The sequence below is a fragment of the Aptenodytes patagonicus genome, chromosome 19 (genome assembly GCF_965638725.1).
Source record: "Aptenodytes patagonicus chromosome 19, bAptPat1.pri.cur, whole genome shotgun sequence".
NCBI lineage: Eukaryota > Metazoa > Chordata > Aves > Sphenisciformes > Spheniscidae > Aptenodytes > Aptenodytes patagonicus.
In genome coordinates this window covers 1,925,566-1,941,473 of record NC_134967.1, presented here as the reverse complement: position 1 = coordinate 1,941,473, position 15,908 = coordinate 1,925,566, and the positions used below count along the sequence as shown (strand labels likewise).

The 15,908-nt window shown below is 53.2% G+C and overlaps 1 protein-coding gene and 1 long non-coding RNA gene across 2 annotated transcripts; one reads left to right on the top strand and one right to left on the bottom strand.

Moving 5' to 3' along the window:
• The first annotated feature begins 93 nt into the window (after window positions 1-93).
• Window positions 94-3,273, top strand: LOC143169082 (uncharacterized). The gene is made up of 4 exons (XR_012996847.1): window positions 94-186; window positions 1,676-1,972; window positions 2,548-2,748; window positions 3,211-3,273. It is a non-coding gene; the product is annotated as an uncharacterized LOC143169082 (long non-coding RNA).
• On the bottom strand, window positions 1,700-12,240 carry LOC143169081 (protein-arginine deiminase type-1-like). Its single transcript, XM_076356246.1, has 16 exons — window positions 12,149-12,240; window positions 10,122-10,296; window positions 9,567-9,636; window positions 8,159-8,220; window positions 7,305-7,422; window positions 7,060-7,185; window positions 6,258-6,433; window positions 6,068-6,171; window positions 5,616-5,739; window positions 4,768-4,875; window positions 4,531-4,682; window positions 3,255-3,366; window positions 2,820-2,913; window positions 2,645-2,724; window positions 2,039-2,164; window positions 1,700-1,933 (listed from the first exon to the last, which is right to left on the bottom strand). Exons 1-16 carry the CDS (start codon window positions 12,238-12,240, stop codon window positions 1,700-1,702), a joined length of 1,953 nt encoding a protein of 650 aa, XP_076212361.1.
• Window positions 12,241-15,908: the final 3,668 nt, after the last annotated feature.

The window sequence follows — 15,908 nt, the reverse complement described above, 5'->3', positions numbered from 1 at the left end:
ATGGGCGGCACGAGGGGATTTATAAAGCCTGGCTGCTGGGAGGGGATTAACCAAAACCCGGCTTAATCCCACCTCCGGGCTCTCAGCCTCCGGGCTGGGTGTGCGCGGTGCCCGGCCGTGCTTCCTGGCGATGGAGCATGAATCAGCGGCAGGGGGGGAAAAGCACCCCAAAACACCCACGAGAAGGTTTGGTTTGGGTGTTTTTTTTTTTTTTTTTTTCTTTTTAAGAAGCTCGGGGGTGGGTTTTTTTCCCCTCTTCGCACAAAGAGGTGCTGATGTGGCCGGCCACCCTGAAACCCACGCCGTAAAATATTCAAGCGTGACACTGGAGCCGAGCTGGGGACGTGCCAGCGCCGGGCTCGGAGGGGTTTTATTTCTCCTCCTAAAGGGTTTTATTTGCCTAGCTGGAAAAATTGGCTTTAATTCTTATTTTTGGGGAGGGCGTGAAGGTGCAAGCTGGGTGCTTGCCCCATCCCCTGGGTGCTGCAGGAGCCCGGGGGGGGGGGGGGGGGGGGGGGGGGGGGCGTGTCGGTATGTCACCTGCGGTGGGGACAGCAGACCCCGCCGCGGCTTTAATCGTCTTTGTTTTAATTAAATCCTCGTCTGGGCGTGGGAGAGCCCTTTGCCGATGCAGCTGTTCCCCCCACCAACTCCCTGCAGGGTCACGCGCCGCTGGAATTTAATATCGCTCCTCGGGGTTGGGGAAACTCAGCAGAGCCATAACGGCGGGGAAAGGGGGGGGGGTCTGGGGTTAGAAATCATCTTTTTGGTAAAAAAAAAAAAAAAAAAAAGAGGTGCCAAGCAGGACACGTGACCCTTTTTGGGAGCATCCCCCCCCCAGTTCTCCAGCACCGCTTGCAAACACGGCGTCGCAGCAGTTTGTACTGGAGGCATAGCTACGCTTTTACACCTCAAAAAGTATTGCTAGAAAAGCAAATTGCCCCCAAAAAAGCAGTTTTAGCCCCAAAATAGCTCCCGGGGTGGCACAGGGCGAAGCGATGCCTGGGGCAGGGGACCGGTTTCGGTTCCTGCTGGGCGAGGGCAGCGCAGGCAGAAGAGACGGGCAGGGGTGCCAGGTCGGTACACGGAAATGCCACGCTTTGTTTGCGATGAAAAGAGGGAAAAAAAGACCAGCCGGGGCGGCCGCAAAGGGAAAAGGAAATTTTTTCGTTGGGGAAGGTGTAAAATGATTTGCATGAGGACGGGGCTCTGCCTCCACACCGTGCCGGGGCAAAGAGCCGGTCTCCCCAGCGGGAGGTGGTTTTTTGGCTGATATAGGGAATTTTGGGGGTGGGATTATTAGCTACAAAGCCGGGATAAGGGACTATGAGATCCTTTAGCAGTGGGACGGGGCCTCAAACCCCCAAAGCAACCTCCTTGCCTGTATGCACCGCGCTCCCGAAGACGTTCCGTTGTCTGTCCTCCACCCGCCGCAGTTGGCCCCATCCCATAAAACCACCGTTAACTCCATCCCAGCCGAAACCGGGCCACCGTAACAAACCCATGTGCTCAGAAAAAAGGTTTCAAACAACACTTCCAACCCAACAGCCGAGGAAGAAAGGACGGGAGATGGGGAAGAGCTGCGCCCTCAGTGTTAATGCAGCTTTATTGGCAAAACCCTTTATTTTGATGCATCTTCTGATGCACCAAATGCACCTTCATCCTCCGGTTGCAGGACCCGAGCCCATCCCCGGGTGCTTCAGGGCACCATGTGCCACCATTTGAAGGTGAAGGGCTTGCGACGGACGTTGGTGCCGCAGTGGACGTCGCCGGAGAGGACGTGGTAGGAGAAGTAGTCGTCGATGAAGGTGCAGGTGAGGCCCAGGGGCTCCAGCAGCGCCCGCACCCGCTCCTCCAGGCAGCACTGCCCACCCACCAGTGGTCCGAAGGGCTTGGGGATGCCCAGGTGCCTGCCCAGCACCAGCATGTTCACCTGCAGCCGGACCAAAAATCAGTGTTTTCCACCCAAAAGGTGTGTTTGCATCAGGTGTGGATGGAAAAAGAGGGGTGGGAGGGGAGGAGGTGCTGGAGGTCTCACCATGTCCGGGAAGAGGGCATCCGCGCGGGAGCCCTTCATGATGAAGAGCTGGGGGATGTCGATGATGTCCTGCTCGTTCAGGCCCAGCTCCTGCTTCAGGAGGTCGCGGTTCCAGTCGATGCAGCGCTGCAGAGAGGGGGGACAGGGAATTGCCACCCCAGGCCGTCCCAGCCCCCCCAAATCCCATGCACGGACCCCTGTGTGCCCCGTTGCATCCTGCCCAGATCCTCACCAGCTCCGTTGCATCCTGCCCAGATCCTCACCCACTCCGTTGCGTCTCGTCCCATCCCATCCCTCTGAGCAACCTCCTGAACCCATCCCCAACCCAAGCAACCTCTTTCCTTCGGTTTTGACACCTCTGCAGTGGGGCAGACACCCTCCCAGCGGGCCAGTGGGCTGGGGTGAGCCAGCACCCAAGGGTGCCTGGCTCCTTCACGGCTGCTCTTCTCGCCCGCCTGCTTTCACACTGCACGGTGCAACTCACGCCGCGGTTTCTTGCTCTTCCCCAGGATCTCTAAAAATGCCTCCCGCACCCAGAAACCACCCGGCAGCGATGCGCAAGCGAGGAGAGCGAATCCACCCATAGCCATGGGTGCAAAGACCCACCTGCACGTGCTTGTTGTCATTCTTCAGCAACTCATCCGCCAGGATCTCGTCGATGCTTCTCCTCTCACCGCCCTTCAGCCCTGCGTGGGGACCGGAGCAGAGCGGTAAGGGACACCGGTAAGGGATGCCAGTGGTCCCCACCGTGCCGCAGGGATGCCCTTGCCTGCTCCCTTACCGACGAGCTGTGTGGCTTCACCATGGCCCTGCCCCTGTTTCTCCTTGAAGAGCTTGTAGCAGGCATTGGGGCTGGCCAAAAGGAGCCGGAAACCCTGCGGGAGAGAGCCCAGGGGTTCATGCTTTGCTGTTGGTGGGATGTCTTATCCCACCGTCCCGCCGAGAGACACCACGCTGACTCCAAACCCAGCCCCAGGTGTCGCAGGGTGCACGGGATGCCACCATCGCAGGGTGCACGGGATGCCACCATCGCAGGGTGCACGGGATGCCACCCGGGGACTCGCCGTTTTCCAGGAAGCCACCCCAAAAGAAGGTGCATCACTCGGCCCCCGCGGGGAGGATGAGCAGTCGCAAAAAGGGCTTTTTTTTTTTTTTTTTTTTGGCATTTGCAGAAGACGCCCCGTGCGGGGGCGGAGATGGCTCCGGGGACCGGTACCTTCCTATCGTAAGCAGGGACGAAGCACTCCGAGTAAACCTCCACCGGCGCCTGCACTTTCTGGGCGTAAAGAAAATCCCTGACCGCCTTGGACATCCGCCGGCCGGAGGCCCTGGGGAGCAGAGGCAGGAGGAGAAAGCGGGCGCCCATCACACCCCTCCGCAAGATTTACCCCCCATCCTTCCCCTGAACATCACGCCAAGGGGAGAAGACGCATCTGCACGTCCCTTTTTAATGGGAAACACCGGGAAGAGTCTGGAAATAGTCTGAGCAATATATATTATATGTATTAATATATACAAATATATTCTATATTAATATATCTACATTATATATTAATATATAGTATATTAAGATACAAAAATATTATACATTACTATAGCTATATTGTATATTAATATATTAACATATCTATATTATATATTAATATATTCATATTACATAATATATACCTATATTATATACTAATATATCTATATTATATATATTTTTTTATATCTATAGGCCATATATCTCTATAGGCATCTGTGCATTACATCCCCCGTTCTGCTCAGGATTTAATTTCCCCCATCCCTGTGAATCTTAAATCGCTCCTTAGGCAGCGCTTTGCGCAGGGGCGAAGGTTTCTTAGACAGACAGCAGCAGGCTGGGAAACATTAATTAAACTTCTTGTAATAAGGGATATTTACGGTCCCGGCGAGGCTGGGAAAATGCCATTTACCCGCCGCCGTAACCGAAGCAAGCCCCCTGGCTTGCAGCGGGGCTGGGGTCGGAGCATCCCGTTTGTTATCCTGGATCAAACCCCATCCGGATTCGTCCCCGTTGTTATTTTTCCAGGAAAATAACCTCCTTTGTGGAGGATTTTGCAGGGCGCTGTTGTTCCCGCGGGGCTGCCTAGCACTGCCTGCCCAGAGCAAAACAATTTCCAGTTATTCAGGATTTTACCCTTTCCTGGATTCCCCTGCTTTTCCTTTCAATAGGGGAGAAAAAAGAAAATAAGCCCGGACGCTTACAGCACTGTAGGATCGGAGGAAAAGCACCAGCGGTTTGGGAGGGGGTAAAAATTGGCGCGGTGGCAGGATCTTGTAAGGGATGAAGGAATAACGATGCGGTTTGCACGTTAAATCTGGGATTTGATGGGAATTGGCCCCAAATTCCCATTTTGATGGGAAACGGCCCAAATTTCCACTCCGAAGACTGCAACCCTTTCTCATGCAAGGGTTTTCAGAGCTTCCCCGTGTCCCGGAGGGAGGGTTCGAGCCCCACCACATCTCACCAAGGCAGGGGGCTGCCAATCAGGATCCGGCCCAGGGGATACTCCTTCCCTTGCACGGTCACCGGTGGGCTGACATCCAGGTTGCCGAAGGAGTCGAGGCTGGAGACGTCTTTCCTGGGGGGCTCACGGGTCACGTAGCCAAAATCAGGGCCCTGGGGAAGAAGGGAGCGGTGACGGGGCCCCCCCGGGCGGGGGATTTCGGGGGAAGAAAGAGGGGTTGGCAATGCAACGACGCACCAGGATCTTTTTAAAAGCAAAATCCTTCAAGCCTCTGTTCCTGGGCGAGTCGAAGACGACGGGGAAGGTCTTGTGAGGCGCTTCCACATAGCCGAACTCCAGCTCGTCCTGTTGTGGGAAGAAGAAAAGGAAGAGGAGGAAGAGGAGGAAGGCTCCTGTCGGGGTGATAGCTATCTCGGCGAGGCATGCGGTGAGGGTGGAGCAGGAAATGGGGCAAACCTGGCAGAGACCGGCTGTTGCCCTTAACCCCAAGGGAGGCAACTGCCTTGCTCTCCTGGGGGGTGAAACCCCACCCGGCACCGTGGTGCCTGGCATGGGTCACCCCCGGGGGAAGCAACACGCGGCCACAACGGGGAGGGAAGCAGGGCTTGGGCACGCTGAGGGAAGCACACGGCCCATCCAGCCGGCACACACCGTGTCCTCCTGGCAATGCCCCACTGGGTCCCTCTTGCAACGGGGACCCTCTTGCAACATGCCATGGAGTCTCTCTTACAATGGGGTCCCCTTTCGCAACAGGGTACCTCTTGCAATGCCCCCATTAGGTCCCTCTTGCAATGGGATCTCTCTTGCGATGTCCCACGGGGTCCCTCTTGCAACGGGGTCCCCTCTTGCAACGCCCCCACCGGGTCCCTGGACAACATCCCTGCCTGTGCTGGTTGCCACCACCAGCAGCACTTCCCCGTGCTTTAGTTCACGGTCACCTGGTTCACCTCTTAGCATCTAGGTGCTTCCCTGAGCAATGCAGCTGATCCCTCCCAGGGGTGCCAGCAACGGGGGTGACACCCTACGTGCCCCGGGAGCCTGTAAGGGACCAGGAGAGCCACATATTACAAGCATCGATTGATGACCTGGATCCAGCGGTCACTGCGGGTTTCCACCTCCGAGCAGATGGTCAGCTTGCAGTTGGCTTTCCTCAGCAGGACCTGGAGCCCTTCCAGAAAGACTTTGTTGGGGTCTGAGCCCTGCTGGATGCTGGAGGGAGAGGAAGGAGCGAACGCTGCAAGGGGGGATCACGAGAAGCCCCCCCCAGCCCCAACCGTGCAGCCCATTCCTCATTCCTAAATGCGCTGGGTAATAGTCCTGCATGAGGTTAGCTCCTGGAGAGGCTCCTCCAGCTTTCTCCTTGGGGTTACAACGAGCGCAGCAGTGCCAGCGGGCTCCCTACCCAAATATTAGGCTCTGGTATAGCATGCATAAAGCCTGGCTCACCCTATAGCTGCTATGCAGCAAGGAAGGGTCGAAAAAGCCTCCTTGGAGAGTCCCCCAAGGTAGGAGAGCAATGGGGTGACTTCCCTCCTACCTGCAGACGAAAACCTCCAGAGGCTGCTGGGTGTTGGGCGTCATTATCCAGGGCGCCACGCGGAAAACCACCGTATCCGTGAAAATCGGGGTGCCCGGCGCATTCTGCGAGGGGTGAAAACGCCGGGGAGCGGCGGTTGAAAACCCCACCATTGGGGGACTTTGCAGGGGATGGGGCAAACCCCACATACCTTATGGGGGACCTCCAGCAAGCTGGCGCTGAAGGAAACCAACCCGGAGAAGCCCAAGTCAGGGAAAGCCAACCCTTCAACGTAGAAGGTGTTTTCTCCGCTGCCGACATCGTCCAGCACGTAGGAGAGCTTGCCTGGCCCCAACACGGGTTTGTAGTGGGGGTGTGAGTCTCTCCCTGGAGAAACACCGAAATACCCGACCCAAGACACGGTGACCAACCTGTCCACCAGGCTGGAAGGAGGCACCAGCAAGGAGGTGGCTGATGCCAGCATGGTTTGCAGAGGAGCGGGTGTGCCTCCTCTTCTCTGGGGAACACACTTGATCTTCCTCGTACAAAGAGGACTCTATACCCTCGGGTCCAACCCTTTCAAAGTGCATGGCTTGAGTTAAGCATCTAATCATATACTTGGGTTCCCTGACCTGATTTTCGGCAGGAATCTGCTGGGGATCCAGCTACCGGGGTGTTCAAAGGCAAAACGCGCTGCCTGACGAGATAGGCTGCTTTGGTGGTTGGGTCATTGCCCACGCTGAAAAGGTGTTGGGAGCCACGTGGGGGTTACCCGCCCCACGGGAATGTCAAAGTTTCAGCAACCTCGCTGAGAAAAGCCTTTTTTTATCCTTTTTGCCTTGATTTTTTCCATATAACCCAATCTTCCACAACAGCAGAGGAGCTTTGGGGATAAATGAGTGTTTCCAGCAATCAGAGGTGCCCAGCCCTTAGCCACAGTGAACAAAAAAATTAGGGTTTGCCCACCTCGGGGTCATGCATGGACATCTGGGAAGGAAGGAAGAAATACTCACGGATAGCGTGGAAAACCCGCACTTTATCCGCGTCCGACTCAGAGACGTGCAGGACCACCTGGTAGTCAGCAAAGATAGCGCTGGGACCTTGAGTCCGCAGCAGCATGACGGACATGTCCTGAAGGTCTACAGGGGCGGGAAAAAGATGAGAGAGGGGACGTGGAGAGAGGAGATGGAGGTGTTGCAAGCGGGAAACACCCCGGTAAGACCTTTTGGGTCCCCTCATGCTGTGAATGACACCCTACCTGCAGTGGTCCGTATGTCCACCTGACCGCTGTCCGTCCCCCCTGCACCGGGGCTGTCCCGGTCACAGTTGACCAGCAGCACGGCGCCTTGCCCATCCGGACCCCACGTCCACTTGGCCTAGAGGAGAAGCACCCGAAGGGGATGGGAGCAAGATTTTCCCCATCCCAGCCTCCTCCCGGACTGGGGAAAACCCCACGGCCACGACCACGCTCAGAGGACATCCCACAACATGCAGTCAAGGCTGGTGGGGAGAGAGCAGTGACGCTTTCAAGCCACTAAATTTCCTAACCTCAGCTTCTAGCAGGGCCAGCAAAGACTATTTCAAACAGATCTTAACTTCTAACAAGCCAGAGAGTATCTGCCAGGCCTCATCTGGACAACACTACGCCGTTTCCAGAAATGCATCTCATCTTGATGTACAATTTCAGCTGCTGATTGGGCTGCAGCTAATTACCCGGGTGTAAGTGCTTGGGCATATGCAGATTTGTTGCCAAAGGTGTAAATATCTTGCTGTTTGCTAAACTTGCAGCTGACTCATTTAGTGGCACGTTTCAAGTCCAAAAAGGAGGGAAAAAAAAAAAAAGGAAAGGAAAAAAAAAGCAGAGTGTTTTCTCCTACATGATCCTCAGGGCTGGACTGGAGAGGGAGGAGATTTTGGCACGGAATAAGAAAATAAAGTCTTTTCCTCCTCAATTAGTAGGTTGAGAATTTGCCAGGTTATTTGCCCTAATTCAGACACCAGCAACACCACCCAAGTCCCTCTCCCTCCTGGAGATTTTCGGGGAAGAGACTGCAAACGGGTACACCCCGTGTTGGCCCCCCGTACATTGCCTACAGCAAAGCTTCTCATTACCTTGTCCTTCCCTTTGCTCTTCACTCTGCCATTTCGGCTCAAGTCCACGTCCAGGGATACATCTGAAACATCAAGAGGGAAGGAAACCACTGGCAGGAGAATGAGCTCTTGGTGGCATTTTGGGCTCATCCTTGGCACTAGCCATGAGTCATCCAATATCAATCCCACCTTCATGCCCCAAAGCTGCTCCAGATCCAACATCTCCAACAAAATGCCGATAGAAAAGCCAACCCGATGGTTTTTTCATGGCTTTCCCCCTTCGGTCTCCAGCTATCTTCTCCCATCTTGGTTCCCCCAGCAGGGACGTACCCACTTCACGGTATGTTTTGTGTTTTCACCAATTTCATATTGACTGTAGCATTTTTCATGAAGCCGAAACATGGTGGAGGCATGAAAGTGTTTTCACCATGGGTGAGTGGACACCTAAATAATTACTAGGCTTGATGCAACGTTTGAGAAGAACTTTCCCTTACAGAGCTCTTCTTGGCCCAAATCTCTGCCTCTGCTGCAATAAAGCGGAGGTTTACCAGCGACCTCATCTAAACCCTACCTAAATCTGTATTAAGCCTATCTTAATACAGAAATTCCTCTGAATCGGATATACAGCGTGTGGAAAACACAGGCACTGAAGCAGAAATTGTCCTTCTCCTTGATGCAGAGAGGAGGACATGGAGAAGCTGGAAATGACGCTCTAAACCTAAGCAGGCGAAGAGCATTTGTAAGGCAAAAGCCCTGCAGACAGTGGTGGCCCCAGATGGCTCCAGCGGAGCCCATCAGTCATGGGACGTGGGAAACCATCAGCCTCTTCAGGTGCAATTTTGGGAGGCATATGCATGACTTAAGGACACAGGTCTGACTGTCATGTGAACACTTTAGAAAATCCCAAATTTAGGGTAATTAACCCATCCAAGTGGAAGGCTCTGCATCCAGACTGGTTGTCTAGACTCCCTTTGTAGTCAGCAGAGGAAAATAGGCATTTCAAGGGAATGATTCATCTCATCCTAAACTTCTAAAATAGGTCAGACAACTACACTTTGGTGCCTATTCCTCTCCACTAGCTGCAACAGAGGTTGAGGAGGGGGACACCGGCCAAAGTTGGGTGAGATGGTCTCCTTTGGATCCTCTTCCGCCAACGCAATGGTCTTGGCAAGCTGAGGAGGATGCTCGGTGTGTGCGTTGGGTGGGGACACAGCCCAGCCTGTGTCTTTTTTGCACCATATAAGGCAGCATAATAACATTTTAATTATTTCCCTCTTGCTTGTCAGCATCAGTCAACACCCAAAACTTCATTGCACATTGCAGGCGGGCAGCCCGCGCCCCCCACTTAACTCCCATCCCATGAACCCAACTAGATCTTGGCATCAGAAAGGGTTGGCCGGGTTTGAACAAGCGTTGCTGTAATACCTACCTACGCAAGTGAGATACAACCAAGCCACCGAAAGCTCATTGTCTTCCTGTCCATAGTATGAAATCTTAACCTGTGAAGACATCACCAGATCATGACCCAAGTCCCGTGTTCCATCACGCTGAGTAGGTCTCTCCACTCATTGGGTTGACCAACCAATGCTATACAACAAGCTCTCGGAGGGTTCATCCAAGCCATTCTCCATTAACCATAGTTCAGCCAAACCATTTCTGCCTGCTTCAGCACAAGAACAGGCATGGAAAAAGCCAAGGTTGGAGTATTTTTGCTGCCTGGCATGGAGCTTCTGACACCAGCATTTGCAACCACCATGCTATCTCATATTTAGGGCACAAAATGCGATCTCCTTCTCCTTCTCCTTCTTAGTTTCATTTTTCGTACACAATAATTACACAATTCTTTTTACGTTTGAGTTTTTTCCGTGGAAATGAGCACGAAGTCAGCGCTATCGAGAAATGTTCAAGCCTTCTGATAATTCTCCCTCCTTTCCCAGAAAATTTGACTTATTTTTCCAGTTTTGGTGCATAAAAAGCAACTGACCTTATTGTCATTGACGGTCCTGCTGGTGACATCAATGGTCACTACAACCTCTATATCGGGATCCAGGGGCCATCTGGAGTTAATCATGGGTTTTGTCATGGGGCTGTGGGTGATGTGGACCGTAACCGCGGAGGTGGCATGGACATCGAACGACGTGGCACCTTTGGGGGTACATCTGAAACAGAGAGCAGCGCTGGGTTACAGACCGAGTTGTCCCTCTTGCTCTCCTCTGTAGAGCCAAATACTTGAACGTGGAGTTAAAATCCAGCCTTAACTGGGTGGAAAGGACTCAGAAACCATCTTTGGGTGATGAAATACGTCATCTGAATTTTATGTGTATTATCTCTGTGGCGGTGTTGAGCAAGCAGAGCTCCCACTGGAGCTTCGGCACGTCCGTCCGTGGTTAAGCCTAGATTGCAAATTGCTGAAGTTTGGGCATCCAACCTCCCTCCACAACAGCAAGAAAACCCCCAAAATTTCAGCATTCTACGACAAAACCCCAACAAGGAGCCAGGACAATTTTTGATGTCAACCATCTGTGGAGATGGTTATCGTGGAACCATACCCTGACCCAAAAGATGCCCAAACTGGAGCGGAGCCTGAATTCGAGTGTGGAGAACTCGCACCCCACCTGCATGACATCCCTTGCCTTTGAAGTGCTGCCTACCTGCTCATTACAGCCCCAGCACCTCCATCCCAGGAGCACGAGTGCTCTGACCTGTCTGCCATCGGGAGCCAGCCTCCCCGGCCGCATGCGAAAAGGGACAGGACGGTAAATTTTAACAGCAAGGATAAAATAAAACAAACACAGAAGAGATTTATTCCTGGTGTTGCTCTTGGCACAGCATCCCTGGTGCCTGTAGCAGCTTCTAAGAGGAGATTAAAGCGTCATCTCGCTTGTCACCCCTTGTATTTGTGCAACGTCGTAAATCCACCTGCACGCTGTTGCACGCCATGACTTCTCAAATTTGGGTCTATTTGCCCTGATTTTACAGCCCTCACATCTCAGCGTCACCACTGGATTCCCACCGTGCTCCATCTTCTGCCCCAAAACAGACCAAACCACAGTCAAAGCTTGACGCATCCATCACCAAGTTCCCCCCAGCCGGTGCTCTCCAGGAACAAAATGATCCCCTTTTTTTATTTGAAAGAACATCCGCCATCTGCTTTTTTGGACCAAAGCTCAGATTTCGCTACTGAGGAGCCAAATCAAGCCCATTCTGGGGCTTGGGCCCCATGTTTAAATGGGACTGAGCTTGCTTTGAGAACAAATCCAGAAAAAAAAATTGCAAATAATAGGTTTGATATATTCCCATCTGGCTGAGCGAAAAAATAATACTTTTTTAGGGCAGCTAAAGCTCAGTCTGAAGCCCTTTGGGGGGACGATGGCATGTCCTGGCCCAGCTCCAACACACAACCCCAATAATTGCCCCAGATGCGATGCCGACTGGCTTGTCCTGTAGTCTCTATCATTATAAAGGTGATTTATTAAATAATGACAATGTAACAGCAGGGCAAATACAGCCTCATATCTGGCCAATAAAGCAACCCCCATATTTAATGCTGGAAAAATCTCTTTTTGTGAAAAAGCCCATGCAAACCCCCTGGTGGATTTTTTCTGCCTGAGCCACACATTTTATTCTTTTCCCCATTTATCTCCGGCCAAGTTGCTCGTCTTGAATTGCTCTTGCCTAATGTTTTTACAGTCAGAAATAGATCCCGCTCAGCCGGGGTGTGCATGGGCTTTGCCTGCAAATCGTCATGGCTCGGCTACGCTTCGACGCCTCGCGTTTGCCAGAGCCGACGTCCCTCCTTTGGGTGCAGCTTCTCATGCGACATTGTCCCCCGTGCACCAAAAAAGCTTGCCAAATCCTTGGATGAACCCACGATCTGGGCTCAAAATGAGCTCTGATTTTCCCCCTAGCACCCACTTCTCCTCCAAACAAAAAGCAAAACCACTGTTGGGCTCCCCCAGAACCCATCAGCCCTATGGAAAACGATGGCGATACCCCGATCCCAAGCCTTACCGGCGCGTATTGAGGAAGACCTCGGTACCCAACACGCAGACGCCGTAGCTGGCGTGGCTGGTGGACATCTGCACGACGTGACGTTGGGGCATGATGTGCCGGGGACGGCGGCTGCATGTGAAGGAAGCTGCTGCCTGACTTTGTAGGTAAACCAGCACAACTGGATTAAAAGGCAGGGGAATTTAACTCCTCCTTCCCTCGATGACGGGGTTTAGCCAGGGGACCCTGTCGTCTCCACCTCCACCACCCAGCAAGCTGCCGCCCCGCTTGGGGAGATGGAGGTGATAAGGCTGCCCCTGGGGGGAGACGGGCGGCTCCGGGGAGGGGACATGGGGCAGAAGGGCAAAACAGGGTGGGTGACACCCAGCCCTGCTCCGGGATGCTCAGCAGTGAGCTCTTTCGGAGCTTATTCTCAACTTTTTATTCCCTTATATCTCCATATAAGGACTCCAAAGCTTAATGCATTAAACATTTCAAGTCCTGCTGTTGTGCAACGTGGTTGTTTAGGGTTATTACAATACACGGTATCATTAAAATAAAGCATTTTCTTTAAAACGACCGAAATTTTCCATCTAGCCTCTCCACAGGTGACTCACAGCCTCGGCTACCCCATTAGGGCAATGCCCGAATAAAGCCTAACAAAAGGAAATGTTTGTTCAAGTCGGTCCTTCCCATCATAACAACTCCCGAGGAGCGCAACAGGCAGAAACGGGTGCAGGGAAAACTAGTTATTTGGCAGGCAGAGAAGGGGAAAAAAACCCAGACAACAACAAAACAAGAGGCTTTCAGTGGAAATTAAAAGTTCTCGGTGTTTTGCTTGCACCTCGCGTTTCAGGGGAATTGAGGTTTTTTGGGCATGCTCCTACGGGAAACATTCCCATCGCTGGAAGATGTCGCCTACCGGAGATAGGCATCTCTCTCCGGGCCATCCCAGGAGGCTTCGCCTGCCCGCGAAGAGTGAAACCGGGTGAGATTAATCCTGCTGAAGCTGGGCAGGAGGTCTCTGCCACACCTGGAGAAGGAGGCAGCAGCTAAGATGGAGGAAAAAGGCAGCACGGGGACAGAGAGCGCACCGACAGCCCCGTTGCCACAAGGTTCATCCTCATATCAAGGGGGACACGGGGCGATGTGGTCACGTTAGCGATGCAATGGGCAGGACAGGACTGGAGCCAGGAGAAACCCAGTTTTGTGAGCGGCAAGACCCCTTGCAAGCCAAAAAGGTCAAAGCACGCTCGGCGGAGCCAGAGGGACCCGTCCCCACCACTGCACCGAGCTGCACGTCCTCAGCCGGAGGAGCAGCGACCTGCGCGCACCTTCCCCTGCAAGATCAAACCAGCTGCTTTAAACATCTCCCAGCCAGTCTACATTAAAGGGCTCCTTCCGACTTTAATTGCAGCAGGAAAAAAAAACCAACAGCACCGTGTCTCGTATGCGAGTACGGCTTTAATAAGATCATGGGAGCCTGTTGGGGCAGCCAGGATGCTCGAGTGGGGAATGCTAGCGGCATATCCAGGCTCACCAGGACCTCGCCTTGCTTGAGATTTTAGATAAAATCCCATTTCCCGAAACCCAGCACGAGCCAAACTCCTGATGTTCATAGACTTGTGAATTTTGTTGGTTCTCAAGCCCTCCCGGGGGAGCACAAGCCTTCACGCACTCCTAAAACCCTTCGAGCTGGGGCAAAGCAGAGCTGGCACGGGGGGTGAGGAGCTCATTGCATCCTCCGAGGAAGAGTCTGGCCACGGCAGCATCTCTACCGAAGACAGCTGCAAGTTGGATTTCCCACTCGCGCCTGCTGGTCGCGCTGGTTTGGACTGGGCACAGTGCTGAGCTTGCCGCCTGCTGTGATTTTAGGATCACATCCTGCTTGGCTGGTTTGAGCCCTGTACCGGACAGGGAACACACCTTAATCCCCACAAGGTCAGGCTGGTACAGTCTGTAATCTGGAGGGAGGTGGAGGATGGTGGTTTTGGGCTCCCAGCAAGCATGAGGGCTTCAGCGGAGGGTTTGAGAGCACGTGCTTCTCAAAATCCACCCAGGATCACACCTATCCAGAAAGGATGGAGACACGGTGCCGGAACCTCATCTTCATTTTGGTTTGGGGTTTTTTTCCCAGCAAGTTTAGTCACGGCACATTTTGAGCTGCCATGGTCACTGCGGATGCTCGCTCAAGCCCAAAACACCTCATCTTCATTGGGTGGTACCTACACTCACCTCTTCTTCCTCCTCCACCTGCTATTAGCACCAACGTGCCTGTGCACAGGGAGAATGACAATTTTAAGTCATCTGGCCCATTCAGAGCTGAGTGTTTCTTCCTAATAACACCTTGTCCCAAGAAGTTGCTATTAAGATCCCTGGTACATGACGGATGGGATCCCGCCTCTCCATCAGATTGAGTGAGCTTCATCAGCCTTGTTTAAGGCTCACTTCACCTTTTTCCCCAATTTCAGCCTGTTTCTAGCCGTGATGGAGCAAGACCCGACCCCCCAGTGTTCCCCCAGGAACACCACTAATAGCCCAGACTCCCTCGGGGTGTTTCTTCTCACCCATCCTGCACCACCACTCTGTCAAGGAAAGTTTGATAATCTCCTTAAGCCGATAATTACACCTTATTTATTACTCTGCATGCATAATTGCAGGCAGGAACTTTTAAGAGCCATGTCAGCCTAATTACTTGCAATAGGGCAAGGCATCAAACCAGTTATCAAGTCCCGCTCGGGTTTGTATGAGGGTTTATTTTCTCTAGGCGCATAGCTGTAACAGCACAGCAGGAGCATCCCAGGTGAGCACCAAATCCCCTCCCAGAGACCTGCCTTCTCCATCCCACTTGGAAGCCAGGGAAGAAGGGCAGGAGGTTGGTTTGGACCAGTAAAAAAATGCTTTTAAAGCCAGTAAAACCCAAGAGAGGGTAGTTCCCATCCTGGTAAAACATCCATGGCCAGGACTCGTCAGAGCTGGCTTTGCAACCACTTTCTCCTGGGTAAGAAGACACCAAAAATCCCCCTCCATCCTTTCTTCTCCCCAGAATAAAGGCATCTGCCTGCTGGGAGACTTCATACCTGGCAATCCAAGAGCAAAGCACCCCACAAAACTGCTTTTTTCCCCCGGGGCTGGAGCCATGCATGCACCCTGTGCTCACCCTGCCCACGTTCTCCCCCAGCTTTGCATTAAATTTGCCGCCCTATAAATATCTCCCTCGCTGGGGCATGCTGGATGCCTCCCCCAGGGAGAGCAATAAAGCCACAGGTGGGCTCAGCGTCACCCAAGCTCCTTCATCCTTGCCGGTGGGTTGGTTTCGCCTCCTCGAAGCTGCCTGCCTCTTCCAAAATAAAGCCAGTGCAGGCAGGAATGGGCAGGAACGGGCAGCGCCTCGTGGCTCGATTGGGACAGGCACCTGTTTGCACCTCCTAAACACGAAAGGTCAGCTTGAAAGGACGCCGGGGGGGGGGGAAACATTTCTCTCCTACTCTTTGCAATAAGGCACGCGTCTGCAGGAAGGGAGCTGCAAAACCACCCCAAAACCCCTCACCAAGCACCCACAGAGCTTAAAACCCCCTTGCACCCACCGGCTCGGTCCTCCTCAGGGAGAAAATGCTGGGTGATGCGCACATGAAAACCCTCAGGAATCAGCTCGCCGGGGTTGTTTGCAAGCTCCAGTGCTGGGATCTGTTCCCAGGTCTTTGAAATTAGGGCAGGCAGAGATCCATCGGCAGCGGGGAAGTTTATGCAGAGCGTAGCGTAATCTGGCAGATCTGATCTT